The sequence below is a fragment of the Pimephales promelas genome, chromosome 16, assembly GCF_988280905.1.
Source record: "Pimephales promelas chromosome 16, fPimPro1.hap1.1, whole genome shotgun sequence".
Lineage (NCBI taxonomy): Eukaryota > Metazoa > Chordata > Actinopteri > Cypriniformes > Leuciscidae > Pimephales > Pimephales promelas.
Window position 1 is genome coordinate 21328222 of NC_142784.1, and position 22246 is coordinate 21350467.

A 22246-nucleotide genomic window follows, 5' to 3' on the forward strand; every position below is an offset into this window, starting at 1 on the left:
GCAAGCCAACAGGCAGTGGCAAAAGCACAGATTGAAAACACAGCAATGGAGAACCATCGAACGTTCTGTATCATCAAGCTGTCTTAAATGCACAGGACACAAAACTGTTCACCTGAACTCTCCGGTGGAACATAACACTTCCACACTCTTTCCTGCTCTGCTTCTGAGTGTCTTTAGTGTCCACTGCAAGCTATATGGGTGGACAGATTTTAGTCTAATACATCAGCAAAGCTCAAGCATTCACAACTTTATGTCTTCATTAAGGCAATATCTGCCTGAACTAATATTATCAAAGTACAAGATACAAAGCAGAACAGTCTCATCCCCAAATCAACACTAAATTGACCCTAAAGGTGAACTCAATTCCACCAAGTACATGTTCCTTGATTCTAATCAACTGATCAGGGGTGTGTTTCCCGTACAACGATGTGACTCGCTGCTTCACTACCATAGTACAATGCATCGTTGGAGAAATCAACTAGCTAGTTGTGACTGTTTCCCGAAACCCATTGTCGCAAAGTATCGTTTAACCACGTTGGTTTCGCACTTGGTGGAGTAATAACTACTTTTAATGAAACTGTTTGAGATCCGATTAACGCTAGATTTGTTAATATAAATTACAGACATGTAATCTGAGGACTATTTCAAATTGTTCTCAGTTATTTTGCTTTATCACCAAACTCAATATTTGGCTCATTCTTACATAGTAGAGCACGTTTGCACATGCGCACTCTTCAAACACGGTACTTTAAATCTTTTGACAAACTAAAAGACGTAAATTACATTTGTACGTATTTTTAAATAAAAGGCACCAGTTGTACTGAATGTCAGCTTGCTTATTTTGCTCAAGATAAGGATTTATTACGTCCAAATGTGATGCAATATAGAAACGATGCCTCTAACCACAGGTCGAGAGCTGTCGTTCAAACTACACAACTTGCGATGCTGTTTGCGAATGTTTGTTGGAACGATGGTTTCGGGAACTATGTTGAACTATGCTGATATTGACGGAACTTGCGACCATAGTTGGCTAACGATGCTTTTGGGAAACGCACCCCAGATTTGCGGGATAAATGTATGTTTTTTTAGGCATTCAACCAGTGTTAGGTGCTTCCACGTTATCATTTGCCTTTGATTTTATGGATAGGTTTGTGTGTGTGCATACAGTATATATACAGCATGTATGTATATATATATGTGTATATATATATATATATATATATATATATATATATATATGTATGTGTGTATATAATATATATATATATATATATATATGTGTGTGTATATATATATAAATGTTGAAATATATTAAATTAAATACTAGTATAATATGTATAGCGCTTTTCACCATACACATCGTTTCAAAGCAGCTTTACAGTAAAAATGCATGAGTTAGCATTGCAATGTATTACACGATTGATGTTTCACTTTTATTTTAATATGTTTTTAGTTGCATCACATGTTGCATTTTAAAGAGATTATTCACGTGTCTGTATTGCAGAGGTGGAGTGATGCTGTGAATTATACCAGATTGTGATTGTCTGCAGCATGCAAATTGCATTTAACACTGTAAACGACATTTTGTGGGCATTGTTGTGCTTTAATTGATTTGCATAATTACTTTAGTGAATCGGCTGCTTGTGACATGTAAATAAATGGTGCAGTTAATTTTTTTAGTAAACTCTCTCCTTAAAGTCTTTTGGGCCTTAGAGTGCTCAGTTTAGCTTTTAATCTGTAATTGTTATTTTTCCTCCGATTCTGAAGGAAGTCTTATGTTAATTGAATTTTATCATAACTGGAACAATCTGTCTGGCGTTCCTATTCCCGTTCCCTTGTCTCGGGTCCATATTTCACATCCCCTCCAGTTCCGCTTTTTTTTTTTTTTTTTTTTAAATGCTCTTGCAACAAGGTGAAAAACACTCTCCAATTAGTCCGAGCCTCTGTGATTATTCTGCACTTGCTAACAATTCCCTTTTCTATCAATTATTTATTCCGAGGCCGTGCACGCACACACGCTCACTCACCCAATCGCACGCATATGCAATATCTCTGCATGCCGGAGGCCTTGAAACGGAGGAAGCTGAAAATGGCTCTGTCTGTAGCTAGGGCTATCTCACTTTTCACGCCTGTTCATTATGAGAACAACATCTCACTGGAGTGAAGGACACATGTAAATACACGGGTCAAGGGACTAAAGTTTTCATTTCATTTTCCGCATCCCCAGCGTTCTGTTGGTGCAAAGCAGCTGGCATCCTCTTGCGTGTGACTGCCTTGTGTTTGCTTGCATGAGTGGGTGCAAATGTTTATAGCACGGCAGCACCTCTGCATGTTCATGGAGGTTAGCGTTCACCTACCACGCTTTAGAGTGTGTGTGTGTGTGTGCGCATGGGTATGCGTGTAGGAGGTCTTCCCTGAAGGTTTACAAGCACGTGGGTCGCATGTTTCGTGGGGGTGCTTCATAATTTGTGTTTTTATGTTTGTGGTTTTGCTGTAAATACTGAAAATGAGCAGTTGTTTCCTTTCATGAAATGGCACTACATCCTACATATTTATGTGTAGTGTGTATATTAATTTTGTGTCTATATATATACATATCACACACAAACACATGCATGTAATATATTTAAGAAACGTGTCATTTATATATAATATAAATTAGGTATAAACATACATGCAACTATTTCTTAGATATACACATGCATGTATAGCCTACACAAAATAATTATACACACTACACACACACATTATATCACGTAAACACAACATTTTACAGCATTAGTTTTGTTTTTAAGGCAGCAGTTGCAGTCATTGACACCATGTGAGAAGGTCAGGACCCATTTGTCCAGTCCAGCCCACCAGAGACATGGTCCTCCGCCCTCTCAACACTGTCTCTGCATCAGGGGTCCATGAAGACATCGGGCTAATGACGGCAGACTGCAGGATGCCGGAACAGCCCCTCACTGGAGCCAGAGAGAGGCTGTTAGCCATGGATAATGAATGATATTACTCTTTCAGGGTTGGGGCTTTTGTCTCATTACTTCTGAAGACATAAGGGACTCCAGTAGTATTGACACTACCATAAAGACTTTAGGCCTGATGGGCCGTACTGTCCATCTGCTATTATCCCAATCCTCAGCTGGGTATAAAGGCATCAAGTTTGGGATTAATGGGGAGTTCTTCCCGTTAGATTGATGTGTCTGTACTGCACTGATTAATGCATCAATCGCATCTCTCCGCTCCCTTTTTATTCCATTTCGGGCCATTTATCATTTTGAATTGCAATGTGTTTACTTGGCGATTGTCTTGTGTTTCTTAATGGAGACATGCTGGCAATCTTTTATGAAGATAACACAGAGTTTCTTACACACCTTCAGGCACGTTCCGACACTAATTAGCTATCCGCCGCAGTGACAGATGTTTCCCACCAGTATGCGTTTTTGGACTGTTTGATATAAACCTCAGTGACATTTAAGTGTGAGTAACTTTGTTTAGCAGGAGAAGTTGACCTTTCTTAGTAGTGTGTTAGATCTTCATGGGCAATTTGTTTTAAAAAGTGTGCTGGTTGTGATGTCACGTAATAGAGAAGACCTAGCATGAATATTAATTAGGTTACGCTCAAATAATTTAACATACTTTTATGACTTTGATAAACAAATAATCTATGTAATGTATTTTTCAGAAGAACAGATATCAAGGAAATTATTTAAAACTAAAATGTTAATTATCACTATTCGATTTTTTATATTGTGTTTTATATAAAACCACTTAAAACCGATGACTTTATAATTAATAACTACAGTATAAACAATGCTGGGTTGCTTGAACCCAAATTTGGCTAAAATATGGACAAGCCCAAATGTTGGGTTAAAAATGTCATTTCAAATTTTAAACCAACTTAAAAATTTCACTTTCGACTGTACATTTTTCAATTGTATTTTTAACCCAACATTTGAGTTTGTCCATATTTTCCCCAAATTTGGTTTCAAACAACCCAGCCCTTTTTAGAGTGTGTGTTTACACGAGCTTTAGAAGGCCTTTAAAACAGGCCAATGAGTCTAAAGGGAGATTTTGACAAACAAGGCTTTCTAAATCTCACTGTCACAGTGTGACATTCCAAAACAATTGAAATTTCAATGCAATTTCAACTGCCAAAAACTGCCATAAATACCGAATGAGGATGAGCCGCATATGATGGGGTAGGTTAAAGCATTTATTTACGTTAAACGCTGCCACCTGTCCAACTGGCCTCTTCCCAGAACAGCAGCAGTCTGCGCGGTGTCTGTTTTGCGACGCTGTTATATTTTGCAGAAGATGGGGCCTGTGGATGGACTCATACCAATGCAGTCACACACATGCAGCTAATGCACCTGCTTCACCACAGCTGCGACTGCATAAAGCCACTGGCCTTGCCAATCAACAAGATAATTGCAGCAGCATTGAGAGACTTCATGTGTGGACCACAGCCTTCTGCTGGGTTTTTTGTCTTGGTTGTTATTGTGTGTTTGCTGTTTGTTTGTGCCGGTATTTATTCATGTGACGTTCGACAAGAGTGATATGGGACATGGGGAATTTTAGGGGTTGTGAGAGTTTATTAGCATAACAATATTAGCAGGATTTGAACAATATCTTCAAATCAAATATAAATGTACATTCACAATGATGATAAACATTTTTTTTACAGCATTACAAATAAATAAATAAAAATTGGTTCCCCGTAAAATCTTTCAGTGATTAGTTCTTCTTTTAGTTCTCTAATCACTTTAGAACTCATCATTTTCCCCCCATATGAGGAACATTTTAATAATTTAAAGAGCCATTTTCCACCATAAATAACCTTTTGTGGAAAGGTTCCATTGATGTTAAAGGTTCCTCATGCCAATAAAGAGCCATTATTTTTTAAGAGTGTACAGCAATACGATGCCCTAATGGGAAGATCAGTTATGTTTTTGAACATGGTAAGCCAGATCCCAAACAGTTTAACCAAAATGGTCTATTAATTTGGCTTCGACTCATAAGTTATTTGGCTTATCAACCACTAAACCAGTCTATCTGTGAAACCAGCTAGCATTGTAAACTGTTTTTTGCAAGCTTTTTTAATAACATGGCAATGGGGTTTAAAATATCTTCTAAACAGAGTCACAGCACTCAGATGTCTTTATCACCATTTCATTTGACTGTCAGTACCATGCAAACTGAAGCTAATGTGGGAAAATAAAGGAAAATAACTGGCCTCGTATCTTGGTTCCATTTGTGTGTAAAAGCTTAAACACAGCTTTACCTTTCTGAAGGAAAAAAATCTGCTCAATTCACTGACGTGCAGCACAAACCCTGCTACAGTATATGTCGTGTGCTCACAGTTGACAAGATGGCAGCCATCTTGAAAGCTGTTTTCTAAAGGAGAGCTATAAGTGCACGTATTCAATGGACAATGCAGTAAAAGGGTAATATTGTGGAATTTTTTAAAATATAATATGCTTAATATGATACTTTTTGCACTGCATTTATTTGAAAATGAATTTTCATGTAACTTTACTGTCAACTTTAGCAAAGTATTAGAATAATTTTGACCACATTTTCATAAACAGCTTTAACTGACCCTCTGTCCTTGCTTAATCAGCCTCTGCATACTGCAATCAGAACTTCCTCTCCACTTCTTTCCACTAGTCTGATTTTTTTGTTAGCAGTTTGCCTTCAAATCTTCATTGAAGGCAGAGCCTCCAGTGAATCTCATCATTTCTTTGTGCCGCATACTTTTAAAGAAGGCTCTCAAAGACATGAATTAAGCAAAGTAAAATGCAAATACAATCAAAGAGATTGAAAAGAAGTTCTCAGCTCCCTTGGTAACTTGAGGTCTTGATGTCAAGCCCAAAGATGGGCGCAAAGGCTTGGGTGAATACGGCCTTCTGATTGGCCAGCTGAGGTTGGTTGCTGTGCTTTAAGATGCTGGCAAATTGTGAGAGGCTGCTAACCTTCTGATCTATCATGGGAGAGAGCAACCGTGACAAAGAAAACCAGTTCCCTCCATTAATATCCCGAAATAAGCTAATGTCTGTCCTTGCAGCTGCAGACGTTGCCTCATTTTCATTTCTCTCTCCATTCAATTTACATGTTATATACGTACATTCTCCTTGTCTCCTCTAAAAATATGTTAATCCACTACAAAATATGCATCTCTCTGGTGTCTTTCTTTTGTTGCAATGTTTTTCTTTGACTGCATTACTCTGCTATTTCTCTAGCTCTGTGGCAAGGAGATTTTTTTTTTTTTTTGGTTTAAATGAAGAGACACAGATGGGGGGATAAAACCAGCTTTAGTGTGGCCTAAACGCACAATATTCATATGGGAATATGGAAGTGTAAATGAGCTGGTTGGCACAAAGCTTTCGCTTGCTCTTCTGTTGTTTTTACTAGATGGATTACTGATATGTCTGTGCTACAAAGAGACAAGGGCAAATCTGCTAAACCAATATCTCTCCCAGAGGTTGTCTTGACACTAAAAGCTTCAATCAAACTTGGACTGAAATAGTTTAAAGAGCAATGAAAGTAAATAAAAAGCCTCACTAAAGGACAAATCATTTACTGCTGCAATCTAGGTCATGTATTTTATAGTATTTGAAATAGTCTCAATTAATTAAAGCTGCAGTCTGCAGTTTTTCCTCTTTGTTGCCATCTCTGTTCGCAACCTGCAATTGCAGTTATTCACATTCAGAATCACAGATTATTCTTTTTGGAAGTATGACCAACATACTGTAATATTTACCAGAAAATGTCATCTAAGGAAGAAACATCCACTTTTGTTCTGGTTCTGAAAAAATCACACTGATCGCGCTCCATGAATCAGTGTAATAGCGCTGATTAAATCTAACAATCGCTTATAAGTTATCAAATCACACAAAACTGTGCAAATTATACTTTGTTCTCAAATTATTAATGTTAACAATGTCAGCATTGCGTGACTACATGTAATGTCCTTCCGATATGTATCCTTGTTTTCGCCTGGGTCCGGTTTTTTCAGTCTCCTTTTTTCTGTTGCCACTCCGAAGTCCGAACGAAGTCTTTTGCATTTCTCGGCGGGTGAATCTGTTGTCACTGGTGATCGTCGTTTGAACCTTTCTGGATCCTCCATCAAATTGATACGTTTAATTATATCAAGCGCTGTGAGAAAATGCTCTAAATCTCCACCCCCAGCATCCTCACGCAATATAGCTTATACTAGCCGAGACTCCTTCTTTATGTGTACAGATGTGACATAATGACGTAAAGACATGCTCTCGAATCTCCCACGGAAATCCACCAGTACCACTGGAATTAAAAACATTATTACAAGCTTATTGCTTTGAATCGAGCTACGGCAAGCAGATAGTTTTGAACACTGGCTGGTTATGTATTTTCTCAAATATGTATTTTGGATCATTTTTAACCCCAAAAGAAACTACAGACTGCAGCTTTAATTCAGATTAATATTGCTATTATTGTACATAAAATACAATTATTTTGTAAAATAAAATGTATGAATTTTTGTTTAAAACTAATTTAAAATATTATTAATAATAAATTATAGTAGTAGTAGTAGTAGAAGTAGGAGTAGATGAAGTAGTATAAGTAGTATTGATGGTGGTAGTAGGATAGGAGTAGTAGGGATAGTAGTAGTAGTAGTAGTGGTGGTAGTAGTAGAAGAGATAGTAGTAGTTGTAGTAACATCAGTAGTAGTGGTGGTGCTGGTAGTGGTAGTAGTAGTATCAGTCGTAGTGGTGGTGGTGGTGGTAGTAGTAGTAAAAGGAGAAAAAGGAGTAGATTAAGTAGTAGTAGTAGTGGTGGTGGTGTTGGTGGTGGTGGTAGTAGTAGTAGAAGTAGATGAAGTATTAGTGGTGGTGGTAATAGCAGCAGCAGCAGTAGTAGTAGTAAAAGTAGTAGTAGCGGTGATGGTAGTAGTAGTAGTAAAAGTAGTAGTGGTGGTGGAGGTAGTAGTAGTAGTAGTAAAAGTAGTAGTAGTGGTGGTGGAGGTAGTAGTAGTAGTAGAAGTAGATGAAGTAGTAGTGGTGGTGGGGGTGAAGGTAGTAGTAGTAGTAGTAGTAGTAGTAGTAGAAGAAGTAGATGAAGTAGTAGTAGTAGTAGTGGTGGTGGAGGTGGTAGTAGTAGCAGTAGTAGAAGAAGTAGATGAAGTAGTAGTGGTGGTGTTGGTGGTGGTAGTAGTAGAAGAAGTAGATAAAGTAGAAGTAGTAGTAGTAGTAGTGGTGGTGGTGTTAGTAGTAGAAGTAGATGAAGTAGTAGTGGTGGTAGTAGTAGTAGTGGTGGTGGTGTTAGTAGTAGAAGTAGATGAAGTAGTAGTGGTGGTGTTGGTAGTAGTAGAAGTAGATGAAGTAGTAGTAGTAGTAGTAGTAGTAGTAGTGGTGGTGTTAGTAGTAGAAGTAGATGAAGTAGTAGTGGTGGTGGTGGTAGTGTTAGTAGTAAAAGTAGATGAAGTAGTAGTGGTGGTGGTGGTAGTAGTAAAAGTAGATGAAGTAGTAGTGGTGGTGGTGTTAGTAGTAAAAGTAGATGAAGTAGTAGTGGTGGTGGTGTTAGTAGTAAAAGTAGATGAAGTAGTAGTGGTGGTGGTGTTAGTAGTAAAAGTAGATGATGAAGTAGTAGTGGTGGTGGTGTTAGTAGTAAAAGTAGATGAAGTAGTAGTGGTGGTGGTGTTAGTAGTAAAAGACAAGTAGATGATGAAGTAGTAGTGGTGGTGGTGTTAGTAGTAAAAGTAGATGAAGTAGTAGTGGTGGTGGTGTTAGTAGTAAAATACAAGTAGATGATGAAGTAGTAGTGGTGGTGGTGGTTGGGGTGGTAGAAGTAGTAGTAGAAGTAGTAGTAGTAGTAATAAAATGTACACATCTTAATTAAAAAATGCTGCTACTACTATAATCATGATTAATTATTTAAATAATTCTATATTACAGCATTTATGAATTAATACAATGATTTTTAAAATAGATTTGTACATTTTTTTAAGTAAATATCAGTTGCTTTTTTTTTTTTTTTTCGTTCTGCCCCAATGTGTGGTTGCCAGGGTGTTCTGAGGGATTTTTCTGCATTGCTTTGTGGTTGCTTGGTGGTTTCTCACTTGGCCAATGTCAAAAGAGCCAATCCACAGGTTTCTAGGATTTTTGTGCTCAGCAGATATGGATTGCAATTAAGGTTAGCAGCGGCGGCTCGCCCATAGAGGGCGCTGGGGCGCCGCCCTCCCTCCGACCTGTCTGTCTGTTTTTTTAATATATATTATAATTTATCATTTTGAAAAATAATCTGTGTTAATTATATGCTAATAATGGTTTTACTTTGAAAAGTGTTTTGAACTCACCAGAATGATATTTGCATTCACTTTCGTTACTTTTATCATGTTGGTGTAGTAGTATAGCCAATAGGCTGTCTTCTCAGGGCGCCAGTTCGCTCAGCCCCACAGTGCTGGAATTTAAGCCAATGGTTCCCCGGTTGCTATGCAAAAAAGTTTATATTTCGCCAATCAGCGTCGTCAAATTTTATGGTTTGGGGGCGTTGAAAATATCGCCCACAGTATCAGATTAGGGGAGTGCACCGTGCACGCGCACCACGGGACATTTTTTTTACCTCAGATGAGAGCAGAATGGCAGCGCCAGTGACGTCGAGTGGAAATAATGTAAAGTTAGTCGTGGGAATTGACCTGTCTGTCTCTGTCACTCACACACACATAAACACTGTTTCACACATTTGCTTTGTTTTTTGATGTTTTTAAGTTCTGAGCTAGATTACTGTGTTTCATACTAGTTAAAATCAACTTTCTTCTCATACTTGGGTGTTACCCTCAAGAATGTTGTCCCATCCTCTCTTTCAGAGCCTTTTCTCTCTCTCTTTCTCTAGTATCAACACATTGTTATCCATTATCCAATTGTCAATTTGTCAAAAATATGTAGTCTACAGCTGGGGATTGATTAAACTAGATTGTTGTATTACCTATTATTTTTTGTATTACCTATATTATAATTTATCAATATTAAGTGTTTGCACTTGTTCTGTCAGCACACAGAGCATAATAAACATGCAACTTGTTCATTATCATTAACTGTCAAACTGTTATTATTATTATTGTATTATTTGACCATTGTTATTGACTGGTTTAAGTTATTTTATTGGTATAGGTAAGGGCATGGCCTAAGGCCTAAAATGCACAAGAATGCAGGAAATCACATCTACTAAATTCAAAATTTTCTGGGGGGGGGAACCCCAGACCCCCCTGTTATTCAGCCCCCCCTCCAATATTCTTCACCAGCCGCCACTGAAGGTTAGTCACATATAGTACAGGGAGAATTTCACTCCCATAGCAAATGTATGCAGTGAATGTCTCACACTGTTCCAAAAACTACTGCGGTCTCATTCCAATCTCAAGCTGAAGTGGGCTCCCGTTTTAATGAAAAAGCTAATTACATGTCTGTATATCATTTTCAATCTACTCCATAACCAGGGAAAGAAACATTGTAGGCTACATGTATGCTTTCATTTGAATGCTCTTTTGTTACGAGAACAATGCAGTTTAGGATGAAAAGATAAGAGATGCATGATTTTTCTGTGGATTTCCAATTTTGCTGCAAGCTAACATTGTGTTTCTGTATTATCTTTTATTAAAAGGTAACAGGTGAGAGCGTGCAAAGATACAGAGATATAGAGATACAAGATGTGAGATATGCAGATCAAGGCACACAGACAGATCAAATTGAAATACCCTGAAAACCAGTCAAAGTCTAGTTGTAATATGAATTTCAGGTGTCAGAGGTGGAAAGTAACGAATTACATTGATGTTACGTAACTGAGTCGTGTTTTTTTTACTTGTACTTTTATAAGTCGTTTTTAAAATCTGTACTTTTACTTTTACTTAAGTGCGTTTGAAGTATTGTACTTCGCTACCTTTGAAATCATATTCGTTACTGAGTAAAATAATACAAGGGAGAATAAAAAATAAATAAATAAAAAATAACACCCCCGAAACTACTGCATTGATTGAAGGGCGGGAGAACAAACGTGCAAGAATGGTGACGCCCTCAAATTTGTATGAAGCGAATTATAGCCAGTATGGAAATCCTTTGTAGAAAAGAAAAAGCGTAGTTGCCCTCGAGGATAGATATCCAATTTGCCAAAAATGTGGACGCAAAGAGGCTTCAAAAGGAGAATACATGACACCATCCCTACTGCAGATTAAGACTATCATATAGAGACTAGATGCCCTATTTTTTGGGCTCTTATTGCTCTTATTTTTATATTTTTAGGTCAAACCGTTCTTGTCTGTCAGTCATATAATGCAGGTCTATGGATGTTGTTGATATCGAAATCGTCTTCTATTTCAATTTCCTGTATATCTAAATATGTTTAGATCTTCACACTGAATGAAGGGTAACATTTCTGAAATCTGTGTGTAAACAATGAGTGACGTACACACGCGAGAGATCACTTCCGGGGCTTTCCGGCGCTTGCGCAGACAGAAGCGCCCGTACCCTCAGATCACTTGGACGTGACTGTGATTACAAGAGGTAAAAACGATAAATACTGTTTGTTTTCTCACACAAACCGCTCGTTTCGTGTCGTAGGCCATCATTGTGTACTTACATTTACGAATCATTAAATCATGTTTAATTTGGACTTCTCTGTGCATGCTCTTTGAGGTGGTGACCATAGACCTGCATTATATGACCAATAGACACGAACGGTTTGACCTAAAAATATCAACATTGAAAATACTGTGGAAACAAAGACACCTACATCTTGGATGCCCTTGAGGTAAGCTAAAACATATCAAAAATTGATTTCAAAGTGAACTATCCCTTTAAGTAAAATTTCATTGAAGTAGTAGTACTTTTACTTGATTAGAATATGGTATTACTCTTTCAACCTCTGTCTATAAATATGGAGGAATTCAAGAGGTCTGTTTCGCATTTGATGTAATACAATGTGTGTTTTTGGAGTCAAAAGCATAGCTGTAAAAGTAATTGTGGTTAGTTGTATTTTGAATCTGCTGTATATTGAATGTTTTGTATTGCATACAGGAATATCTTTTGATTTGGCCTTCACACTGCTGTTGAGAGCTTCATTCAGACCTTGACATCATGCACACTGATTCACGGCAGGGTTGTGCATTCAGAATTTGATTGAGAATATCTTTTAAATTTGCAAATGCAACAAACAGTATACAGAAATGAACACAAATAAATACATAAAAAAGCATAAAAGGAGTTTGAAACACCAGTGTGTGTGTGTGCCGCAACTGTGTGTAAAGGGCACAGAGGTTTCCAGGGGTTTAGTTTTGAGTGACAATATTTGCTAAACTCAGTATGTGTCAGGAGATTTAATCTACGGTTTATTTGGACAGGAAGCGGTTTAACATTTTATGACCTGCCCTAATGTCAAAATGGTAACATATGAGACATACAAGCAGACAGTGGCTTGTGAAGACAATCAATGAGTGGATGTTTGCAGCAGTGCAATACCTTTGTTGATGTAAATTTATTAGTGTTTTCTGCCTTTTCCAGTGTATCAAAGCCTTGTAAAATCATGTGATAACATCTTATAGATACTCACAGGAAATTGTATTGCTCAAAGATTGTTCTCTCATACCTGCAGGAAACACATCATACAGATAACTTAGTCTTAGATGTTTCTCTAAAAAATTCCCTTTGACACAATTGTTGACATGCAGTAGCCCAACATTAAAGGGTTAGTTCACCCAAAAATGAAAATTCTCTCAGTATTTACTCACTCGCATGTTGTTCCAACCAGACCTTCGTTCATCTTCAGAACACAAATTAAGATACAGTGTATTTGATGAAATCTCAGAGCTGGATCACTCCTCCATACTAGTCCATAGGCTTCTTGAGGGATTGAAATTTGACGGCCTCGAAAAGTTATTAAAGACATCGTTAAAATAGTCCAAGTGACAACAGTCCAGGACAACAGATTGCCCAGAGAGAAGGAAATGGAAAGTTTAAATAAAGTCGTTTTTTTTTTTTGTTGTTGTTGTTGTTTTTTCGCAGAGATTGAGCCACTGAAGTCACTTGGACTATTTTAACAATGTCTTTAATAACTTTCCGAGGCCGTCAAGTTTCAATCCTTAAAGAAGCATATGGACTAGTAAATGAACGAAGGTCTTATGGGGTTGGAGCAACATGAGGGTGAATAAATAGTGACAGAATTTTCATTTTTGGGTGAACTATCCCTTTAAATCCCTTTAAACTAGCCTTTTCTCATCTCAAGGCGTCATATACTGACGCTTTTGCCAATGCGTCAACATCCAACGCATATGGCACCCTTTAGTGTCAATATGAGACGCAGATATATATGGGCCAGAAAGCGCCTCCTAGTGGTCTAACCCTAACCCTACCCCATAACCGAAGCATGTTATATTGATGCTAAAGGGTACCATGTGCGTTGGATGTATACGCATTGGCAAAATCATCAGTATGATGCCTTGGGATGAAAATGCATTGACATGTCTCCAATAATTTTATTTTGGAACAATTTGATTAGAAACAAATATTTCATATTCAAATAGATGGGGATGGGTCATCTGAACACAATTTGAAATATTGTTAAAATCTCTTCTCTTCGTTTTTTTAATTTTTTATTATTGTTCACTTTAGCATCCATAGAACCTTTCCATTTCAGAAAATTCTATAGTTCTACAGTTGAAAAAAATTCTTTAGATTATTAAAGTGTTCTTCACACTTTAAAAAAAATGGTTCGTTAAACTGTTCATTTATTTTATTGTGATTCCAGATTGGGTTTCAAGAACCACTATTCCAAACTGAGATTACTTGAATGAAAATTGTCCATGATTCACATCTCAATGCGTTCACCAAGAAACAATTGAGAATTTAAATTTATCTCACTTTATTTTTCTTTCATACAGCTATTTTCTTCTGTGTATAAGGTTGAACATGGATATGGCCATATTAGCTTTCAACAGGAGATAAACAGGCTCATTCTGCCCCCAGGAGGACTGCGTGCCCGGCATCCCACTGTAGAGTTATTGATAGAATATCTTGGAGGGATTGCTGATCTTTGAATTGGCTTCAATCATACAATGAAGATCCTTCAGGCAAGAGAAGGCCTTATAACACAGAGGAATTGCCTCTTATTTGGTGCTTTTACTCAGGGCCTCAATCACTCACTCACTCATTCAATCTGAGAAGCGAGCAAAATGTGAAACAATGCCCAGTGATGACTGAGATTCCTTCTATGGCCTCGATCCAAGATGATGATCAGGTTTGTCTCAACATAAAGAAAGTGACTATTCTCCAATTCATATCTCCAGTTTCTATAATATGTCTCATCTCCTAGAATAAAGTACAGATAGAAGTAGAAATCCAGGAGAATAAGCGGGGCGAACAAGAGGGAGCCTAAAAAAGACCCTTGAAGATTATAGCCAGTTTATAGAGTTTCTGGCTATTATAAGCTCCATGCTGAGATTTTTATAATTAAACAAATCCATAAAGGAGACTTCCATCAGAGGCAAAGATTTTACCAAAATGCACTGACCTCTATGCCGAAACGGTTTCCATAATCTGCATTAAGGTCGGCACAGCAGGGAACATAAAACCAGCTTTATGGATCACGAGAAATGAACAGATTCTGGAGGTCACTTTAAGAACACGGTTAAAAAAAGTAAAGAGAGCATGACTTGGCCGTTTATGTACTGTACGAGTGAGTTTATCCTTTCATTTACATTGATTTATGCACTGTACCATACAGTATATCTTTGCATGGCTGCTTCAATTCGCACATGCTCTCTCTGGAATTTACGTGTCTCACCGATGATTATTCAGTTCCTCAGTCAGCCACATGTCATGTGTTAGTAGTGCAGTGTGACAGATGCCAGCCAAAGCCTGCAGGGAGGACAGCATCCCTGTCTCAGTACTCACTGGTCATTGCACTATGGGACTAAAAAGCATCTCTCGGGCATGTCTGTCAGCAGAGCGTTAGAACGATTGGGATGACTGTCAACACTGTTGCACTGTCTATCCTTTCAGGGCATCATGCACCTTTTTTTGAAGGGGCAAACCAGTGCTAATTTTTGGTTACTTAGAGCTGTAGGTCAGATAAGATATGACCAAAGAAAAAACCTACAACTTACCTGTAGTGTATTTTGTATATATATCCTAAAAACCTACAACTTACCTGTAAGTGTATTTATATAAGTATTAGAGGTGTAACGATACCCTCATGTCACGATACGCAGACTGATCTCATGAAATGGCGTATGTAAGACACGCCAATTCGCATTTCCATTTTTGACATGCTATCAACGCGCATAATCGCTTTTATATGAACGCCGTTGACTTAACATTACATTACTGTATATATAAATATATGACCTACCCCAACCCCATCCCTAAACCTACCTGTCACTGGGGTTAAAACCATTTATGAGTCTACCTCTACCATCCTAGGAAAAAAAAAATCGCTCCCCAGATGTAGATCTACATCTTGCTTCGTTTCGGACATTCAATGGCGTGTACATACACGCGGAATCACTCGGATAGCTCAAAATGCGTTTAGATAACACGCCACTTGACTTGACGTATCTCGATACTGAACTCACGATACGATATTATTGTGATACTCCCAAGACTTGTGATAAAAGGTTATCAACTTATGCACTATTGATTAAAATGCTAAATTTGAATTTGAAATTTGATGGACTTGGTGCTGGTAGCCCAGTGAACAGGACAATAGTGAGCAAAAATAAAAAATATTCATGATTCTGAAGCTGAAAACTTTTTTTTCTCACAATACAAAAACGTAATTTCGATATTAAACTATATTAAACTATAATATTATTGTTATAGGAATGGCATTAAATTTTCATGCTGAAAAAAACCCTTCGATCCAAAGTTGAAATGTCTTTTTTCCACCTCCCTTCCTTTCTACACTATACTCATCTCCTAACATCAACGGACCTTACATTGAGATTGACCTTCCCACCGCAATTAGTCACTTAATCAGAAATTAATTATTAATATTAAGAAAACCAACAGGGCTTAGGGTTGTTTGTCTCTCTTAGCTCATTATCATCCACTAATGACCAAGCCAGCATCTCATTTCCACTCCAAAGGCAGAGGAGAGATATTTGTGCTGAGATTTCAGGTGTTGGTAAAGGGCACTTAGAGATGCCACATGCTACGCTGGAGATTTCCTCCCTTCTGGACACCACAGCAGCCAGGAAATGTGTATTTAATTATAGTTTGTGTATGAATTATGAGTTAATGAGAACATTGTTGCAAGACAAAATGTCAGGTACAGACATCCAGATTGCAAACTCATTCTTAGAAATAATAATTTACAGTCATCAGTCTAATGCCAGTGGAAGTCAGCCTTATGGAGAGTAAAAACAAACCACTAGGTTCATTTGTCTATGTGGAAGCAAAAGATATGCATAAAACCCATCCATCCTAACCAAGTGTGTCCTGTGCCGGGTTTGAACTGGTCAAAAGGTGCGTGAAAATGAGGACATAAGAAGAAAATGACACTCATTAAAATACCACTTCCTGTGCTACTAATTACTTATAATTACTGATAGCTGTAATGATAAGAATTTATGTCCCATGGGACGGGGTAAGATGACAGGCAACGGCGCTTGCTTGCCATCCTTTTGTCATTCAGTGAGTGTCCTTCAGGAAATGAGCTGTTTGGCATGCAGAGAAGTCTCAGGCATGTTTCATAGCTGTGTGGTAATTGAAGTCCACTGATGTGATCAGAGCATATGTATTACTACACTACTGAATTACACTGAGCTGAAAGAAATGACATATTATATATTACACTTTTCAGATAGGTTTGATCACACAATATCTTCAGCCAATTAAAAGAAAGTTGTTAACATTTTATGTGTTTCTTAGGAAAGAATAATGTTCATATTTTACATTAACCAGGGATTTAATGTTTAAAGGACAAGTTCGGTATTTTACAAATTAAAGCCCTGTTTTAATATCGTCCCTGATGAAATAGAATGGTTAAGATTGTTTTTTAGACAGATGCTCCTGTCACGATAATTTTTGGATTCTGTGTTAGCACCCCCCCCCCCACACCTTTATAATGAAAGCATAGGTGCACTCGAACAATCATTCATTAAAACGCATACAACTTTAGTTTACAAAGACGTGAAACTCACCGAGTGGTCTGGGGTGTTCACTGATATGCTCACACAAAAATCGCTGCAAAAGATGCTTTCCAACAGGTTTTATCGTAGTTTTTGTCCAAAGTCCATTTTCTTCCTGTTTTTGGTCGAAGTTCACAGTAGTCGATTATCGATTTTGCGTGCGCGATCCTTAGTTATAGTTACCAATGATCGCGCACGTGAACTCGACAATTTATTACTGTGGACTTCGACCGAAAACAGGAAGAAAATGAAGTCGGACAAAAACTACGATAAAACCTGTTGGAAAGCATCTTTTGCAGCGATTTTTGTGTGAGCATATCAGTGAACACCCCAGACCACTCGGTGAGTTTCACGTCTTTGTCCAAAAATTCTCGTGACGGGAGCATCTGTCTAAAAAACAATCTTAACTATTCTATTTCATCAGGGACGATCTTAAAACAGGGCTTTAATTGTAAAATACCGAACTTGTCCTTTAAGGGAGACAATATTAAGGCCGAGGACAAGGGCCTTGGGAGAAGGGCGCTAGGCCGGTTGCATGATTGCCGATGAGCGACACCTGCGCGATGCACCGTCTCGACAAGAGAAGCCAGGCCTTGATTTATGTTGTGTTGTTTATGTTTTATTATGTGACAGACTGATCTCATGAAATGGCGTATGTAAGACGCACCAATTCATATTTCCATTTTTGCCGTGCTATCAACATGCATAATCGCTTTTCAGCGTGTTTATGGATGCCGTTGACTTAACGTTACATTACTGTATAAATAAATATATGACCTACCCCAACCCCGTCCCTCATTTTTAATGGTAATTTATAGTAAAGTTACAACAAGTAAACACTTCGTCTCTGTGGCTCTTTGAGTGGTCCGACACATCAACTTCTTGCTCAACCAATGGAGTGTGTTTTTGGACAGCACTACCTTTATGGCCAAACAAACGTGAGTCTATCAGAAACCTATTTGAAAACAGTTATTATGCTTGAGTCTTGGTTGCAGCTGGAGAATTACAAATAATAAGAGCTGAGCAGGTGCAGGCTGTATAAGTTGTCTCTTGTTACTTTGTATTTCAGTCTGAGGGTGTTTGTGGTAATGACTGAAGGTCTCAGAAGTGGGGAATAGGAGCAGGCCACAGGTGTTCCCTCTTTTGCTTACCAACCCCCCTCTCCTATCCATCTGCCCATAACAACATTGTCTAGGATCTCGTCTGAATACTGACTTTCTCCACTCACAGCTGCATAGTTATTTCTTTCATTTCATTGCAGAGGATTTGCAGGGAAAATCACCTTGGTTTGTTTGCAGGTGTGGGTTATGCCTGTTTTGTTTTTCTCGATTAGAAACTAAGCAGATCAACTCAAGCATAGAATATATTTGTCACCGGATGTAGATCAGGCTGGATTTCAGAGCCTGACAATGTTTCAAGGCTGAATTTTAAAACGAGGCCATTCTCTATACTGGCAACTCAGCACAACAAACCAATTATAGTCTGAAGAGCTGCCTTCAGAAAAGCATCAGAAATCTGAATATACCATGCAGCATCATATATACATGTTTTAATCGAAATGACTGTCAGACATTGTGAAGTGCAAGCAGAATAAAGTGAGAAATGGAGAGAGAGAAAACAGGATACATGCTAAGAGATGGAGAGGATAAGTGTGGCTGCACTTTTATATTAAACCAACCAAGACCAAAACATGCCTGTGTGTGTTTAAGTAAGTTTGGGAGGAAATTGAGGGAAAAATTTCAGGAAATTGGACCTCTTACTAGCAGAAACAGCGCAAGCTCAGCCCTGGCACAGCCACACAACCAGTTAGGCCTGACATTTCTGGAAAATGTCACACCAGTGCAAAGCAATATATTCACTATTTTCAAGCTGTTTTCTATTTATGCGTCATAGGCACAACAGAAAACAGCAACAGATTTTTTTTTTCCCGTAATTTTGAATGCACTCTGAAGTGAAAGACCAATTAATACCCAACAGAGCAAAGAAACCTCATTACCCTAAAGCAACTCTTTTGACTTTTAAAAGCACATTTTATTCACAATTGTAAGAAAACATAACCAAAAACAACAACAAAAACACAGTTTCTCCATTGGATGGGCCTTATCATTTGTGCTGCTGTTGACAATTGTTGTTGCCACTGGTATCCATTTTGTTGAAACCAATTTACAAGTCTTATTTATTGGGGAGCCTGAGGACTGTTATAACACATGAGATGTAAAACCATGTCAGACAAAGATATTAATACCAGTCATCGAATAAATCACGCAGAGTTCAGGTTTTCGGCGAGGGTTGTGTTTAGGGGTTAGCCGACAGAATACATTATGACTATGGAAAGTCCCCATTAAACATGGAAACCCAATATAAGTGTGCGTTTAAAAGTTTCAGGTCGATAATATTCACAACTTTTCATTAATACAGATCTAAACAAAAACTGTATTGATATGTGGGACCAAATGTCCCTAAAAAGATCTGCAAACCTGGTAGCGGTTTACTTTGAGGTAAATGAAAATCAGATCCAAATCAGCTCAAAACCAACCCACTGTTCTCATATCTGCAACACAGGCTCCTCACAGGCATTCATAAGGGGTCTTTAGTGTGCCGATGAGAGGCTTGATTGGTGTGTTTTGTTCCTACGCCAAGTCTATTGAAATAACAATTGTCTCTGTGTTAAGCTTTGGGCCTCCTCCAAGGAAATTCGTTTTTTCAGACTGACTTGCTACACATTTATAGCAGTCAGCAACTTCAGAGCTTGAGCATATGTAAAAGTGCCATGCAAAAGCTCTAAGATCTAGTGACAAGTGAATTGGGGCAAGTGGAATGTCCTAGTGAACTTTAAACAGTAAGATTTAGGATTTGTTAAACCACATATGTTTGATGTAGGGGTTGTCAATTCTTACAACTGATCCTGGCACTGCACATAGATGTCCTCTTTATCTGACACACCCTGTTCAGAGCCTCTACTAAAGAGCCGACGATACATATATCAGGTGTGCTGCTGAATGAGGATCAATGCTGGGATACACCAGGACTGACAATCAACGATCTAGTGAAAACAACAAGTCTTTGAAATGATCTGCAGGTCAATCAACTGTCTCCCACTGACAGCTTCAAGACTAACCAGTTAATCTATTGACTTACAATTGACTCCTTATACACTTTGTCATTTGATCATAAACAAAGACCATAAATAATCGTGACAGACTATCTGAGCCAAACCTGTTTAACCCACCAAGAGAAATATATTGGAGCCAGGCAGACAGCACAATGCTTTCTGATGAAAAACTGGCGATAAACTGCAGTGCGGCACCCACCATAGCATCTTAAGAAAATATTTCATGATATGATGATGAATATTTTAAACACATCTGCTTTACGCTGAGCTTACCCGGGGGCAGACACACATGATTCTGGAAAGATGAACATGGATGAGAGCTGTAGAACTTAACAGCCTTTTACATAAACTTTCAAAATCTTATATACTGCAAAAAGCATCCTTATTTTTATGTAGGCTATAAAAAATATATCATTACATTTATATAAAAAAATAAGACTTAATAGTTTTTTCAAATACTGCAACAGCGATCTTTATTTAATAAAAAACATTGTGTGCCACGAAGAACAGCTCAAACAGAAACACAAAAAAATGTGTATTTAAAAATACATGTATTATTTATAAAGAAAAATATATACATTAAAAATGTGCCCCTAAGATGGAGTTATTCCACACAACTTCCACATCATTTGTATTTAGAAAAAGTAGTAGCCCATACATATTCTTAAAATCGAAATTCAACTTCTGTCTATTAAAAACAGCATGGATAAAAGTTGTAAATTGTACTTACCACGTTTAAACATGTTGGATATTGTTAATAGTCTGTCTGTCCACTCAGGTTCATTTATTCTTGTATTCCAGACTTCCCACTGTCAGTAAGATGCCAAGCGATCTATCAAACGCTGTCTGGTTTAATCAGAATACATAAATGTATGTACTCCTATAGCTCAGAGGAGACTTCTTGCTGAATTTCAATTAGGCTAATTTATTGCAATGCTGATGTCCGTTTCATCCTGTGTGGTCCCGAGCAAATATTTCACAAGGTGCAACTGAGAGCAGTCCAAAAGGAGAGGAACACATTCTGCAGTATAAATTGTTGTTATCCAGTGAATAGATTAAGCAGGGGCACCTGGTGTTCAGCTCTCAGCGACCCTCACGAAACAAGCAATATTGTAGTATATGTGATCCAAAATACTCTAAACGCTCTTATTGCAAGACACTGACGCCGTTTGAATTTCGCGTATCCCTCTAAAACACAGATTGTTGAGTAAATTCAGGAGATGGTCCTCAATCCAAGCCGCGGCAACTCTCGTGCACTCTTCGGAGACACTCTACGCCGAACTATGGGGAGGTGTCCCGCTGCCTCCACACAAAATCTCCAACAATCCACCTTTTTGATAGCATTTCGTCCAGATATTTTGGGTCTCGGGGCATGGACAAATCACATATGAGCCTATATGAGCGTTCCACCTTCACATGTCCAGCGCGCGGTGAGAGAGTGGCGGAATGGACAGATGATGCGCTCCTGCTGAGAGATGCGCGTGCCTGATACCTCAGACTCAGAGCTGATGGGGCTCTCAAAACACTTATCACCTGTTCTTCCTCTCTCCCTCTCCACAAAATAATCTGAAATTACCATGTGTTGGTTTAGTGGTTGATATATTCTTGTTCTGAGCTCGATTCTCTCTCTCTCTCTCTCTCTCTCTCTCTCTCTCTCTCTCTCTCTCTCTCTGTCTTGCTCTTTTTATTCTATCCCAGGCTGGCACACCTTGAATATATAGGAAACATTAAGATTACATTACTACATTATTAAAGTTTTTGAAAGAAGTCTCTTATGCAAGGCTGCATTTGTTTGAAAAAAAAAAATACAGTAAAAGAAGATTGTAAAAATATTAGTAAAAAAAATTATAGATTCAAATGTAGGTAATGTACTATTTGTGATGGTAAAGGTGAATTTTCCGCAGTTATTACTTTCAGTGCCACACGATCCTTCAGAAATCATTTATCAATGTTGGAAACAGTTGTACACTCTAAAAAATGCT

The 22246-nt window shown here is 38.0% G+C and overlaps 1 protein-coding gene across 1 annotated transcript in view; it reads right to left on the reverse strand.

Annotated features, from left to right (window-relative positions):
- The window catches only part of rtn4rl1b (reticulon 4 receptor-like 1b), a 175856-nt gene extending 153980 nt beyond the window's left edge, over positions 1-21876 (reverse strand). Inside the window, exon 1 of the mRNA XM_039670973.2 lies at positions 20995-21876. Coding sequence (XP_039526907.2) covers positions 20995-21007 — 13 coding nt within the window. The 5' untranslated portion in view covers positions 21008-21876. The remainder of the gene's footprint in view (positions 1-20994) is intronic.
- Between the last annotated feature and the right edge of the window lie 370 nt (positions 21877-22246).